The sequence below is a fragment of the Giraffa tippelskirchi genome, chromosome 7 (genome assembly GCF_054371585.1).
Source record: "Giraffa tippelskirchi isolate mGirTip1 chromosome 7, T2T-mGirTip1v1.2.pri, whole genome shotgun sequence".
Taxonomy (NCBI): Eukaryota; Metazoa; Chordata; class Mammalia; order Artiodactyla; family Giraffidae; genus Giraffa; species Giraffa tippelskirchi.
In genome coordinates, this window is record NC_137281.1 from 132,253,422 (window position 1) to 132,268,908 (window position 15,487).

The following is a 15,487-nucleotide window of genomic DNA, read 5'->3' on the forward strand; positions in this document are numbered from 1 at the left end:
GGTGTTGGAACAGATTGGGCCCCTGAGCTGTTTAAGAAATGCAGCTGGTCTCCTTACTGTTGAAGTCACACTGTTACTCTTTGTTTCATCGCTGCTATTCCCACAGAGAGACTAGACGTCTTTAAAGTGGCACTCTTAATTTTGGAGAGAATAAAAGTGATAGCTGACTGAGAAGTAGTACAGCCTGATTTGTTGTTGTTGTTGTTGTTGTTGTTTGAATAGTGGTCAAGTGTAGTTTTCTTTCTGGCTGGGGGTGGGAGTTGGGGGGTGGGGGAGTGGGTCTAAACTCACTGAGTTGACCACTTTTGTTTTGGTGAGGAGTGAAAGAAATTTCTTAGACATATTCCAGGGGACTTCACTGGTGGTCCAGTGGCCAAGACTCTGTGCTCCCAATGCACGGGTCCCTGGTTCAACCCCTAGTCAGGGGATTAGATGTCGCATGAAGATCCCATGTGTTGCAACTAAGACCAGTGCAGCCAAATAATTAATTATATATATACATATATATGTATGTGTGTGTGTGTGTGTGTGTGTGTGTAAAAGAAGTGTCCCAGCTGTTTGACCAGCAAATTTCTGGAGAGGATAGAGAACCAGGTGCATCTGCATAGTCTCAGAGATGCATAAATAGAAACCGGGCCACACAGACTAGACAAGGCAGTGGAAGCAGGCAGAATTGAAGTGAAGTGGTAAGGATGGGGTAAGTGTTCTTCATCAGAAGCTTTGGGCTTCCCAGATAGCATGAGTGGTAAAGAACTTGCCTGCCAATGCAGGAGGTGTAAGAGATGCAGGTTTGATCCCTGGGTCAGGAAGATCCCCTGGAGAAGAAAATGGCAACAAACTCCAGTATTCTTGCTTGGAGAATCCCATGGACAGAGGAGCCTGGCAGGTTACAGTCCATAGGGGTGTGACTGAGCATGCACATGCATACACAAGCATTTGTGTAATTTAGGTGTGATGAGTCTGGTGCAAGGTGTTAGTCATACAGCTTGGTTTCCACATTACACCTTTGTAGACTGTGTCCTTTTCAACCAGAAAGTACTAGTCATCTTTTATTTTGCTAAATTGTGGTTTCATTGAAATGCCAGAAAAAAAAAAAAAATACTGAATGTTCTGTCTATAGCCCTCTTCAGAGTAATCTCCACTTTTCACTATTTTTGAGCTATTTAACAAATCTTCAGATAGTTTTTTTTTAACTGATCACAGTGCAAATGTTCTTGTTCATTGAAATGTCTTGTGTCTAATTCAGTTGCTTATTGCCCTATTGACTAGTTTTGCATCTATTTGTAAATTAATGTCTATATATCTTTGCTAACAAATTTTCTTTTGAACCTGTTGTAACATCTTACTGTTTCTCTCTCACTTACTCATGAGTTCAACAAAATCTTTGACTTGAGTCATACCAAAATCATGCCATTTTACCTTTAAAAAAATTATCCTTTGTCAATGCAGAATTTTAAACTTAGAATTGATAGGGGGCTACCTTACTTTAAGTAATCTGAGATCTTTAATCATATTTTAAATGAGCACATGATATGATAGTGGCAAGCCCTGTCTGGGAAAACGTGCCTTGTCTATCAGTTGTACTGAACTTTATTCCCGCATCCACTAGAGCAAGGGAAGAAGCAGAACTCAGGAGATCAGAAGAGGTGTCAGGCTTCATACGTGGAAGAAGTTCGTATGATGTTCAAATAGGTGGATGTACAGGAAAGGAGCATATGTATAATCAGTGAGCCTAGGTCCTACTTCATTTCTGTTAAGTTACGTTTTAGAGACGACATGTCCTCAATCTTATAATAAAAACTGATTTTACTCTTGAGTTTATGGCAAACGTTGTTAAAATATGTATGCTTGATAAAATACAGACTGTCCGTGTTTACCTCTGTTTCATGTATCTTTTATTCTAAATCAAAAATGCCACTTGTGGCCCATCAGGAAAGCAAGAACTTGTTCTCTTTCCTCTTGCAGAGACATTCATTCTGCTCAGATATCTGTCTCAGGTGCCCTCTCAGTAGAGACTGGGTAGAGTTGAGCATCACTGACAAGCACATTCCTTTCGTAGGAATTCAGATGGCTTATATTGGAGTTATTTTTCCAAGTAGCAGACATGAGAGTGTGATGAGCGTATGGAAAATTTGAGATTTTTTTTTTTTAATGAATTGAGGAAGATAAACGTTTGCTGTTCAGTCACTGGAGAATTTTTGGCCTGGTTAGGAGATGACTCTGGGAGGACATAATAGCTTTTTTTTTGAATCAATTAAATATTTGCTGGGTTATTGCTCATAGGAGAAATTAGACTTAGTCCGTATAGTTCCCAAGGGCAAAACTAAGGCCAACAAGTTCTTGGAGTTACAAGGAGACATCTGCCAGTTCAGAATGGGGTGAGTTTTCTGACAGTCAGTGAGAATGCTGGTTCCAAACAACTCTGGGCCCTTGAAGCTTTCTCTCAGAAAACACATGATCGATCACCTGCCGATGACCTTCTGTAAGGAATCCCTGTGAGGAGAAACTCAAACTTGGGTGTCTCCAGGGTCAAAGACATAGCTGTATAATTACGTGATGGCTTGCCTTAAAAACATGCAGATGTTTTATAGCATGAGGAGAAATGAAGAAGAAAGTTTGCTCTTCTCCTATGATTCTAAATGCTAAATATGAAAGCCACTGCTATAGCGAGTCACCCTCCAGTCTTTCTAGAAAATGACTGACATTCTGAGGCTCAGGAGGAGGTGTTGGATTTCCTGGCAGATGAAGAAGCTGCTGTCCTGTAATCGTTCTTGTGTGGGCCCAACTGGATTTTGGCAGCAGTTGCGTTTGATGTGTAATTGTGGCCATGGCCAAAAAATGTAGCCAGGGTTGGCAGTCCCAGGAACCACATGACTCTCTTTAACTGTGACAACATTGGAATTACTTTTTGAAACCAACTGCCTGTGTTTGGCAAACTTCAGACATAGGATATAGTTTCAGCCCACTGCTAGGGGTCAGAGGTGAGGGTTGGAAGGACTGAGTAAAGCAACTGTCACAGGAATGCAGGTTTGTGGACCTACTGGGTTTTCTTTTCCCAATGAAAGAAGAGCAAGAGGGAAGGAGTTGGAGGCAAATATCAGGATTTAAAAGACCTAATGATTCTGTGCTATTTTTAAAAAATGAAATTTCAGGAAGCAACAAGCTTGGTAAGAAGGTAGACTTTTCAGGGCCTGCTCCATTTCTTGCAAAAGTGCACACTACTGGGCAAATCCCGCACACTTTATGTGCTCATCCGAACTTATAACTGGGGTTTACTGGACATAGAGTGGCTTCGAGGAGAGGAGAAAGCATGGGAAACAGTTGGTGATCAAGTAAGAATTTTGAGAATTTTGATGTACTCCCACCCTCTTGAGAGTCGAGCTTAATCTAGCACAGAGGTTGGCAAACCATGGCCCGTGGGTCAGATCTGGCCAATAGCCTGTTTTTGTAAATGAAGTGTTACTGAGACATGGCAGGGCCCACTCTCTTTAAGTGTTATCTATAGCTGCTTTCTTTACCACTGAGCCATCTGGGATGCCTGCCAAGCAGGAGACATGGGTTCAATCCTTGGGTTGGGAAGATTCTCTGGAGAAGGAAATGGCAACCCAATCCAGTATTCTTGCCTGGGAAATCCCATGGACAGAGGAGCCTGGCAGACTACAGTCCATAAGGTCGCAAAGAGTTGGATACAACTTAGTGACCAAACCACTACCACCATTGCTGCTTTTGCGTGTACAAAGGCACAGTTGAATCGAGTAGCTGCAACAAACTGTGTGGTCTACAAAGCCTAAAATATGTATGATCTGGCCCTTTACAGAAAAGGCTGGCTGTTCCATACTTCATCATGGCCATCTTTTAAGAAGATACTGATTATACTAGTACTGTTGAGCTAGAATGGAGAAGGAAATGGCAACCCACTCCAGTATTCTTGCCTGGAGAATCCCAGGGACGGCGGAGCCTGGTGGGCTGCCGTCTATGGGGTCGCACAGAGTCGGACACGACTGAAGTGACTTAGCAGTTAGCAGTTGAGCTAGAAAGGAAAGATTGTTGTTGTTCAGTCACTCAGTTGTGTCCGAATCCTTGCAACCCCACAGACTGCAGCATGCCAAGCTTTTCTGTCCTTCACTGTCTCCCAGAGCTTGCTCAAACTCATATCCATTGAGTCGGTGATGCTGTTCAACCATCTCATCCTCTGTCATCACCTTCTCTTCTTGCCTTCAAACTTTCCCAGCATCAAAGTCTTTTCCAGTGATTCAGGTCTTTGCATCAAGTGGCCAAAGTATTGGAGTTTCAGCTTCAGCATCAGTCCTCTGACTAGATGGACCTTTGTTGGCAAGGTAATGTCCCTGCTTTTTAATACACCATCTAGGTTTGTCATAGCTTTTCTTCCAAGGAGCAAGCGTCTTTTAATTTCATGGCTGCAGTCACCATCTGCAGTGATTTTGGAATCCAAGAAAATAAAGTCTGTCACTGTTTCCATTGTTTCCCCCTGTATTTGCCATGAAGTGATAGGACAGGATGCCATGATCTTCATTTTTTGAATGTTGAGTTTTAAGCCAGCTTTTTCACTCTCCTGTTTCACCTTCATCAAGAGGCTCTTTAGTTCCTCTTAGCTTTCTGCCATCAGGATGGTGTCATCTACATATCTGAGGTTGTTGATAATTCTCTAGGCAGTCTTGATTCCAGCTTGTGCTTCATCTAGATAGCAGAAGTTATTAGCAAGGCTGTGCACAAAATATTTTCCCCTCTTCCATCCTACCTACTCTTCCTTTCCTGTTCCTTGGGCTTGGTCTCACCCACATTGGTATCTGTTTCCTATCATTCATTTGAGTTTATTAGATGCCACACACCATGGAGACACACCTAAAGAATAAAATATTTTGACCTGTCTGGCCCTTTCTGCCTAGAATTCTATAAAAATTCTAGGTATAGAGTGAATTTATTTAACAGCTGTTTTATTGATTAGTCTATGGGGCTGAGCCCATTAAATCCAGAATAGGAATGACAATTCAATGTAGCAGGTGACTATTTTGATCAGTAACAAGGGATAGAAAGTCTTGAGCCTGTATGATCATAGTGAACATGTTTTCTAATAACATTTTCTTTAAAAGCGGAACAGGTTTTATTAGTATTTAGTTGCCTTTGTCCTGTAATGAACATTATTAGAATGAAGTTTACTTTGTATCATATGAAGCAGTACCTTTCTGCTATTGAGATTCATTTAGTTAAACCTTAATATAGCGCTACTGTTTTTCAGTTGATGGTACTATTGTATATCACTAGAAGATTTTTAGCCAATCTAAATGGTGAGTGTCTTTCTTTCCTACCAAGTATTATCCAAGAACCTCACGGGTTTGTGTTCTTGCCTGGAGAATCCCAGAGACGGGGGAGCCTGGTGGGCTGCCGTCTATGGGGTCACACAGAGTCGGACACGACTGAAGCGACTTAGCAGCAGCAGCAGCATGGGTTTGTAACTGAATGAAGATTTATGGCTTTAGTTGGCCAAGTGCATGTTGCTCCAGTCTGTGATTTGTGGTCTAGGGAACAACCACAGTGTGTGTCCTTTACAATTGATTGACCTTTGCACAGCCTATTTTGGGCCTTCTAAGAGCATCTTAAAGAAAAAACAATACCAGTTCTTACATATTGTTACCTGATCCTATTAAAAATTTGTCCTGTGGTAATTTCGAAAGAAATATTCTTTACATTAAGATTTAATATTTAAACTGCACTTTGAGACTCACTTATATCACTAAAGACTTCTGATGCTACCAAGAAATTGCAGCTTAATAAGTGTGGAAACTTTAGAACGTGTTAGCATGCTTCAGGTACACAAACCTTATCCCAGATCACACAATTTCTTTGTCTGTAGCTGATATTAGGGTTAATAGACAATCCAGTAAGAGGAAATAATTAGAGAAATGTTATAATTTTCTGTAGGGAGCAGAAGGGTGCCCTGGTGATGGAGAATGGACACACCCCAAATGTTGCACAGTCTTGACCAGATATTGTTCATGTAACACAGAACATTAGAAAAAGCAGAGCTCTTGTCCTAACAGAACTTTCAAACTGATGCTTTCAAACTCCTATTTTAATTGTGGAAATAGCCCTTGTTCTTAGTAAAGTGAAAGTGTGAATTGTATAGAAGTTTATAAATGAAAGACTTTTTCTACTAACCTGCTACCCAGGGGTAGCTCTTGTTACATTTTATTATGTCTATTTCCAGAGGTGTTTGTGTATAGTGTATATATTTTTTCTATAGATTGGAGCTAAATTTTGAATCATTTTTCCCTCAATAATATACTTGGTCCTTTTTTTTTAAAGTTTGTTTGTTTGTTTGTTTTTTGATGGGGACCCATTTTTAAAGTCTTTATTGAATTTGTTACAGTATTGTTTATATTTTATGTTTTGGTTTTTTATTTTTGTCCACAAGCTGTGTGGGATCTTAGCTCTCTGACCAGGGATTGAACCCACACCTTTATGTATTGGCAAGTGAAGTTTTAACTGCTGGACCATCAGGGAAGTCCCTACTTGGTCAACTCTACTTCATTCTTTGCTACTGCTACAAAGTAGTTTATTCAACCATTTCCCTTTCATATACTTGTTAACTTTATTTACTAATTCAAACAGTTCTGCAGTGAAACAAATCTTTGTAATATGTATCCGTGCAAGTGTAATCATAGGCTAAATTCCTGAATAGACTTACAGAGTCAAAGACTGTGTGCGTTTTAAATATGAACAATTACTGTCAATTTATGTTCAAACTGCTACAAATTTTTGCAGCCCTAGTAACAGGGACTTAGAATGGACATAGCTAGAGATCCTGAAACAGTATCATTATCATCCTGGCTAACATATGTTGAGCATTTCTGTGTGTCCGGTTCCCAGAGCTCTTCCCTGGTAGCTCAGCTGCTAAAGAACCCGCCTGCAATGCAGGAGACCCTGGTTCTATTCCTGGGTTGGGAAGATCCGCTGGAGAAGGGATAGGCTACCCATTCCAGTATTCTTGGGCTTCCCTGGTGGCTCAGCTGGTAAAGAATCCATCTGCAATGTGGGAGACTGGGGTTCAGTCCTTGGGTTGGGAAGATCCCCTGGAGAAGATCTTCCCCTGGAGAAGAGCTTCCTGGAGAACAGCTGCCCACTCCAGTATTCTGGCCTGGATAATTCCATGGACTGTACAGTCCTTGTGGTGGCAAAGAGTTGGACATTACTGAGCGACTTTCACTTTCACTTTTTCACTAACTTATTAAATCCTCACAATGACTCTATGAGGTAGGCACCACTTTTACAGAAAAGGAAACTAAAGCTGAGTCACACAAAGAAATTACTTACCTTTCCTGCCAAAAGTCATTTAAGGTAGTGAGTGTTTGAGGATTCAAATGCCTGTCTGTTGATGGTGGTAGAAGTGGAGTACAATCTGCTTGGATTGAGAAAGAGATGATAGTGAAGTGAGAGACAGAAGTGTCAACAAATAAATAATGCAAATTTTATTCTTATGGGCAAAATGATACTGAGAAAAGCGAATGCACTGTTGAGCATTTAAAGAGGATGGGGGAGGATCTCTTGAATTTTTTTTATTTTTAGTAGCCACTGAGCAGCGATATGGAACGAAAACTGTGCTGGTTGGAAATGAAGTGAGGTTAGAAATAGATTGTGTATTTCTTTACTTTTTAAATGAGTTGGTTGATTAGAGCCAGATTTATAAAAAAAGAGGAAAAAAGAAAAAATTCAGTGTTCTTGGAGGTCCTTTGCACTGTACAAGTTCCCTTTTCTAGCGAAGAATTTGTTTGTTTAGAATTTGAGATTGTAGGAGCAAAGTGGAAAAACAAGAAAAGAGGTTAAAGCTGCATTCAGTGCAGATTGAAAGCAAAGGCAGAGTGTCCATCCAGCAGGAAATTTTGTCCATGAATACACTCTTATTGATGCCTATCAAGCTACTAAGGAAATAGGATAAGTTGGATTAGAGAGATAATAAAATAATTAATGTTGAGATTCCCCCTCTAATTACCTTAGAAAGGAAGTAGCTGTTGCAAGTTAAATGTTAACTGAGTCACTGAACAACATAATTTTTTTTAATTATTGACTTTAGAAATTGAGCACTCTAAATATATTAATAGTAACAAATGTTTCACATAACATCTCACCATTAGAGTCATGTAGAATCTTAGAGCTTGTAGGTGCTTTGAAAAGTCTAGTCTCACCTCTTAATTTGAACAGAAGAAAAACAAGACCCAAAGATCTTCAAGCTTAGCAATAGGTGCTAATTGAATAAACCAACAAGTAAGTTCTTGAATTTCATCTTTGCATGGCCTATCTCGTCATTTTTCCACCATACCATCTCTCTGAATTATAAGTGTTGTTTGCAAATATTCTTGGAAACCAATTATCACTGTAGAATTTAAGAACATAAAATATTTATACCAATTTAATATCTAATAATAGACCTTCTAAAGATAGACATATAACTTAAATGCTTATTATGTTTTCAAGAGGAAACAAAACTGGATATTAATATGAATTATCCATTCTGTATGTAGAATAAAAAGAACATTTAATGTGATTGCTACAACTTGTAGTCCCATAAGACAATCTTCTCTAAGTGTCTTTAAGAGTTACCTACTATCTGTTTTAAAAGAGAGGGGGAAAGCAGTGTTTTTAAAGAATAGAATGAAGGCAATATTTTTGCTTATTTTCCATTAGAAAATGTCTAATGGAATCAGTGAAGTAAGTAGCCAAAAGTAGGGCTAGATGTATATTGTGTAGGGAGGATTTTGTGTATAATTTCAGTGTCTACAGGTGGTCAGTGCCATGGGCTCATCTTCAGCAGCTCTTGAGAAGTCTCCATGAAGACAGACTGTAACATGCAGTGTATAACAGACAGGATAACAGGTTAGGGAAAAGCTTCTTAGTGCTGTCTGCATGCATACATATAAAGATAGATGAGGTGTTGACAGAGGAGCAAAAGAGTTCCCACAGAAAGCCTGGAGAGAAGGTTCAGAGGTAGCCCGGGTGAGACATCAGACCTTAGAATAATATTCAGAAATGTTGAACGTAGCAAAAAGTAGCACTAAGGTTTAGGGAAATGTGAACTCATTTTCATCCGCTAATCGTATTTGAGTCTCTTACAGTGAAGTGGTGAAGAGTGAAAGAGCAGCTTTGCACTCAGTGTGTGTTGCTTGTGGTTAATCTGAGGTCTCGTTTTAGGAAAAGAGGTTGTCACGATTCTTCTCACTGCCTCTGAATTTCCAGCAGGACGGCCTTTAGCAACTCATCTGTACTCCCTTTGCCTCTGTTTCTTCTTCAGCAAAATGAGTGTGATGACAGCTACCTCACAGGGTAGATTAAATGAAGATCGCAGTGCTTAGCACAGTGTTTGATGCATGGGAAGAAGCTCTGTATGTATTGGGATATTGCTGCCGCTTCCGTTACAAATACAGTGATACAGTTTGTACAGGCTTGTGTATTTTTCCGCTTGTTTCTCTAGAACAAGTATATAGAACCAAAACAGATGGCTCAAAGAATAATATGTTAGAGGTTGGTAATGCATAGGACTCAGTTCCCTTCCAGGAATATTATACAAGTTCCCCTTCCATCAGTGATCCTTTTCAGGGACTTCTTAGGAGAAACTCTCCCCTTGGCAAGTCTTCATGTCCAGTGCTCTTTAGGGGACCTCGGAGAAAAATTAAATTCAGCTCCTTCTGGCCTGTGTCTCTGTATCACTGGAGACTCCAGCAGCCACACAAAGGAGGGGGAGATTTGGTTCACAGATATGAGTTTGTCTTGGCTACGGTAGCACACACACGTCTGTAGAGCACCAGGGAATTACACAGGGGAAACTGACGATGCATTGCTAAAATGAAGGACTCTGAGGATCACCCTGCTGGGGATACAGAGATAACACTGTATTTTTACGAGAAGCTTTCACATACATTAGCTCATTTGATTTTCTCAGCACTGATGCATGTAAAATAAAAATGAAGCTTTCTTCCCCTAATTTTGACTGCAGAATCTAGATCTACTCTTAATCCGTTTACATTCTTTTAAAAGCATTTTCAAAGTATAAAGAGTTTTCTTTGTGTACTGATCTTAAGCTTCTAAAATGATCTCTCTTCTGTAACCATGAATGTTAAACTTACAAACAGTCTGTCATGGGACCCTAGACGTGGGACGTGATTTTGTTGTAGTTTTGGAAATTTGCCCTAGTTTGAGGCAATAGAAAGATCTGGTGCCTTCTATTTCATTTTATAGGTTCGAATACCATTGAATATCACTGTGGGTTTTGGCTTGCTGAATACCTTGGTAGCAGTAGGGTTTTGCTAACTTTAATACATCATTTTAAGAGGAGAGAAGGGTTCAGCATTTATACTCCCATTGTAGCTGTTTTATTAACATGTTAAATAATAATCAGGGGCTGTTCTAAAAACTCATCAAATTTCCTTAGCTTTTAAAAGCCATGAAAGTGAAATCCAGTCCAACTTCAAAGCCTCTGCTATAGCCTTGTCCCCGTCAGCTGGCTTGTTCAGTCTCCAGATGAAATTCATGCAACTCCCTGAGTTCGGATATCAGTTACTACCAGCCTTTAAGGCACTGTGAGCAACAGTCACTTTGCCCCCTTCTTGTGACTACTTAAAGAAGAGTTTTGAAATTGTTTCTTTTATCTCACCAGAGTAGACTTGCCTAGAAAGATTTGTTTAGAGAAAGTTTGTTTCTTTTAAGTAAAGTATAGGACTGAAATTAATAGCCCTACCTTAAAGCCATTATTCCAAGGATGGGGATCCAGGCACAGTAAGTAGGTAGTAACTACTTCATTGTCCAGTACAGCTCTGTGTGCCTAGACCAGCACTTCTCCATGGAAACAAGAGGTATCAACTGTACTAAGGTGCTCTCTGAATGTGAAGCTAGAGAAGAGCTGGAATTTTCCCCTTCAGGTTTGTTTTGTCACACAAATGACTTAGACCCATACAGGTTTGCATGGAAATCTCTCACCACAAGGCCATCTTCAAGTGGACTTGATGCTCTGAGGGGACAGAGGCCACAGTCACCCAATTTTGGGGGGAGGTGTGGGCTCAGGTTGACAAAGATCTCCCATCTACAGAAGCCCTAGGGACTCTGGTGCTGACTTCAAGTCACCCTGGTTTGTAAGATGCAGCGATTTAGGAATGGGTTCCTGAATTCCTTGGGTTTCAGTTCTCTTCAGCTCAGATATTTTCTCCCGTTACGTTTTCTCAAACTCACAAGCTGTCTCGGCCTAAGGGCTGGACCTGGGTCTAACGTGTGTTTATTTTGTTGCCTTCCATCTGATGTTGGGCTTTATTTTACCTCCTCATCTGAAGCAGTACCTAGTTTTGGTCACATCAAATGAGACCCTTCTTCAAAATATTTACTGTCTGCTGGAGCCTGAATAAACCAACTGCAAAAGGCTAGTTAACAGCTGGCCAAATCCCATGGTCATTTTTAAAGACAGTTTCTCCTCTTTTGTGAGTTTCATCCAGACATGTAATCCAGCAGTAGTGTCTTTAGCCCCACACGGAACCTAGAGGTCCTTTGTCCTTGCAACAGACACAGACCCCTTCCCAATGTTACTGTTCCCTTGAAGGAACAGCATCATCATAACTGCGTGGCTAAGTTCTCATTTCTCCCCTTGCTCCCTGGTTCAGAAAACATGCCCTTTATCACACCTAAGTCTGACTTCAGCACTATCTGTGGAGATTGGATCAGGAATACCACCCTGGTCAAAGGGACAGTCTGGTGATTTAAAGCCAACATTGAAAGACAAATATCTTACACCTCCGTGTCTTCTAATGGTTTGTGCAGGCCATTGTCTAGAGGCTGTGGAAGTCAGATGTTTTTGTGACCATTGTGTATATCTGATGGTATATCACTTTTTTTTTTTTCCCCTGTCTCTTTAGGACCAGGAAGAAAACAAGGGAGCAACAAGTTGGCCTGAGTTCTACATTGATCAGCTCAATTCCATGGCTGCTGTAGGTATCCTTTCTGTTCTCTGATGCAGTTTAAAATGCAAGTTTAGTACAAAGCATGGAGTTGCATAATAAATTCACTTAAATAAGAACTACCAAATAACATTCTCTCTCCAAAGTCCTTTCCAAATGTTCAATGTTGGGGGAGAAAGGGGAGGCAGGAATGGTACTTGGCAAGATGATTATTTTCCGGTATGTTTTACATAAAATCAGCACATACTAAAATATAAGTGAGCTTAATGTTATTGAAGGAAATGTAATCATAAATCTGGCTTCTATTCAGCTTTAACTTGCAACTGGTCTTATCAGTCATGTGGAACTTTGATAGGGCAACACCATTCTAAATGTTAATACCATTCAGAAATAGTACAATGAAACTATCCCTTCACTGTTGTCTTCCTCCTCCCCTGTTTTTTAAAACTGAGGGCTTTCCTGGGTTCTTGGTCTTATGGGGAACCAAAATATTCTTTTACTCATAGAAATAATTTTTAAAAGTTCATGAAATAGGTGGTTTAATGAAAAGGCGTAATAGTAATAATGCTGAGATGTCCTTGGGAAATCTTTGATAGGTGGATTTTTGATTTAGTAATTGCTTAAAAGGTGTTCTCAATATCTAAAATGCAAATTCCAGTCACATGGATATCTCTGCGATATCAGAGTTTTGAGCTGCTTGAGGGATTAGCAGAGATACACAGCAGAAAACACATCATCAACATTTGAGTCTTAATAGCTTAAATCTTGTTCATGTTGATAAAAGTTGGAGGTTTCCCGCAGCAGAGCAGGCTTTGCCTCCGTGGGCACACTTCTGATTTTAAGAGTGTATCTGTCAGGTTCAACTTTGAGTTTATTCCATTCAAGCAGATGACAACTTCCATGGTATTTTCTCTACCTCTCCCTTTCCTCCTTTCCCCAGAGTCCTTGGGGAGAATTCATTTCTTATCACTTAGAGCAAACATTCCAGATTGTCTGATATTTTGCTGCTGCTAAAAAAGTTAAAAACTGACTAGGCTATGTGAATCATTCACACTTCTGCGAAACTTTCAGAGGCCTTGACTTTTCGTAACTTCCTGTTTTCTAGCTTTTCCTTTGATGAGGCTTCTTCTGCTGTCACACCATGAATAAAATAAACAGCCTGGTACATGTGAACAGAGCTGTATAAATTATAGAAGAAACTGCATAAGCTTTTGCCCCAAGGGTTTCTCTAAAAGCACAGCAGAAAAGAACAGAAAGAAACCACCAAATCCTTCTACCAGGCATCCGACACAAAGATGAGAAAAGGGTGATCTCAGCATTCATATGAATGTGTTAACAGAACATGAGGCTTGTGATGGCCTTCAGGGATTTTCTCTCCATCCGCCTGAGCAATAATAATACAGAGCCATTTGCATTTCCTGCACGTAAAGGTTATTTCTGAAATCTTGTTCTTGGCTGTTAGGGAAAAAAGAGAGCTGTCAGGCAGCTGTCTCTCTTTCTAATTAAGTCAGCCTTATTTGATGTCTAACGTGGAAAGTTGCTCCTTTGTTAATGCATTCACTTCTATGAGCGGAGAAGTACTAAATAACTGGGTTTTTTCCTTTCTTCAAATTTTAGGGCAGTTTGGTTAATCTGTCCTTTAGTGACTTACTCCACACCTTGTCCAGAGTTGGCCTGGCTTGTTTCCTGTACTAGAAGGTCCCCGATGTGCCAGTTTGTAGCACTTCTTCAAGAGCCTCCCTTTTCCTTCATCCAGATCCTTGAACTACCTTTTGCCACATTCACACATCATCTACATTTTAATTATACTTGCTTCCTAATCTAAAGCCCTCTCCGAGAGTATCTCCAGGCCCTTAAATGTTAGTGACTGCTCTTCTTTATGGACATGAGTGTGCGCAAACTCTGGGAGACAGTGAAGGACAGAGGAGCCTGGCGGGCTACAGTCCATGGGGTTGCAAAGAGTCGGACATAACTTACCAACTAAACAATGACAAATGCGTTAAGCACCTTGCAAAGCTTTCTTCTGCTCCTTGAAGGACAAAGCTAGCATCTTTTCAGGGTTAAGGGTAAAGGCATTATAACAATTGATGAAATAATGAGGCCTCAACACTCCTGCATCTATAAAGGAGCAAGGAGGTCTGATGAGACCAGAAACCCTTTGCTGAGTTTTTGTTTTTCTCACCTATTAGTGGCCACCGCCTCCTTAGAGGTCTTGCTAACCTCTCTGGAGAATTCCTCACAGCGGAAATTCTGAGACATCATCCCTGGGGACTTGGAAAGGCACATGACTCCTCCCGGTCCTTTCCTGGCTTGGCAGCTTAGCTCTCTGGCTCTGCTTTGGGAATTGTTGAAGGGGTGTTTATCCACATCATCATCATCTATTGTCTTCAGCACCAGAAGCAGCTGCTGCTGTTGAGTGTGTGTCATGTGATAGGCAGACTAACAGGCACTTTACATGCGGTTTTAAATCCTTGCAAGCACCCTCTGCTCTAAGTGCCACTTATAGATAGGAGTCTGAGACTCAGAGAAAGGTTACCTTGCCCAAGGTCATCTCATTTGGAAGTGGTAGAGTTGGAATTTAAGCCTATCAGTCAAGCCCATCAGCTCAAAGACTCCTTTCCAGCTTTCCTCTCAATAACTAGGTTTTTAAAATCCTTTATCCCTGTGGAAGAGGCCTGGAAATCCCACCCACGCCCCACCTCCCAGCTTTTCTGAGGTGGGACAGGCATCTGCAGAGTCTGATAAACAGCTCAAGATGAGAACCGCAGCACTTACTGGTCTGTGAAGCCCTTTGTGGAACAAGTGCATTTACTTTATGGAAGCCTCGTAACAAGAATTCTTTGTTCTTTAAAGGACCCCTGAGTGATCTGTTGGCTTTTAAAGAGTGAAAAACAGTTTAATAAAAGAGCGTGTTCCAGAAGGGCCTGGACTTGTCTTGTGTGTGGCTTCTGCGTGCACTCTCAGGGAGCAAGGATGTGAGGTGATGAAGTTCTGTGTGCTTAGCAGGTTGGCTTATTGATTTCACACCAGTGAAATGTTTCAAAAAGAAGCTTACTTCCAGACTTTCCCAGCCAGGGATGGTTTCTGTGCCTGGGTTGTACATCTCTCTCCCCGCTGCATGTCCCAGTGTAAACCTCAGCAGCTTTGACCGGAGGAGCCTCTGCTAGGACGCACTCTGTCCTTTGCCCACTCCTCAAATGAGCAGAGATTTAGTAAGTGGTTAGCGCACCCAAGGAGGCCACCACAGCCCTGTCCAATGTATGCCAAGGTGCATCCTGGCTGTTTGACATAGCAGTCATCTTAGGAAATGTAAGCATATCCCCCTTTTCCATGAAAAACTGTAAATTTAGACTTCTCCATAAATGTGAAGCTTGAAAACTTGAGACTTCATGTAAATTATTTTATTTTGAAAAGTCACTTTAGAATATCAGGTTCATCTACATAGAATCGATTTTCTCAAATACAATAAACAATCTTAGATTCAACTCTAATTGTACAACACACAGAAAAGAGGATAATGTCTTCTGTTTTGAGAG

At 40.7% G+C, this 15,487-nt stretch overlaps 1 protein-coding gene across 5 annotated transcripts in view; it reads left to right on the top strand.

Moving 5' to 3' along the window:
- The window catches only part of DAAM1 (dishevelled associated activator of morphogenesis 1), a 175,056-nt gene that overhangs the window by 110,063 nt on the left and 49,506 nt on the right, over nt 1-15,487 (top strand). For all 5 annotated transcript variants that reach the window (XM_081509675.1, XM_081509674.1, XM_081509677.1 and 2 more), the window contains exon 4: nt 11,910-11,981. In XM_081509675.1, coding sequence (XP_081365801.1) covers nt 11,910-11,981 — 72 coding nt within the window. The remainder of the gene's footprint in view (nt 1-11,909; nt 11,982-15,487) is intronic.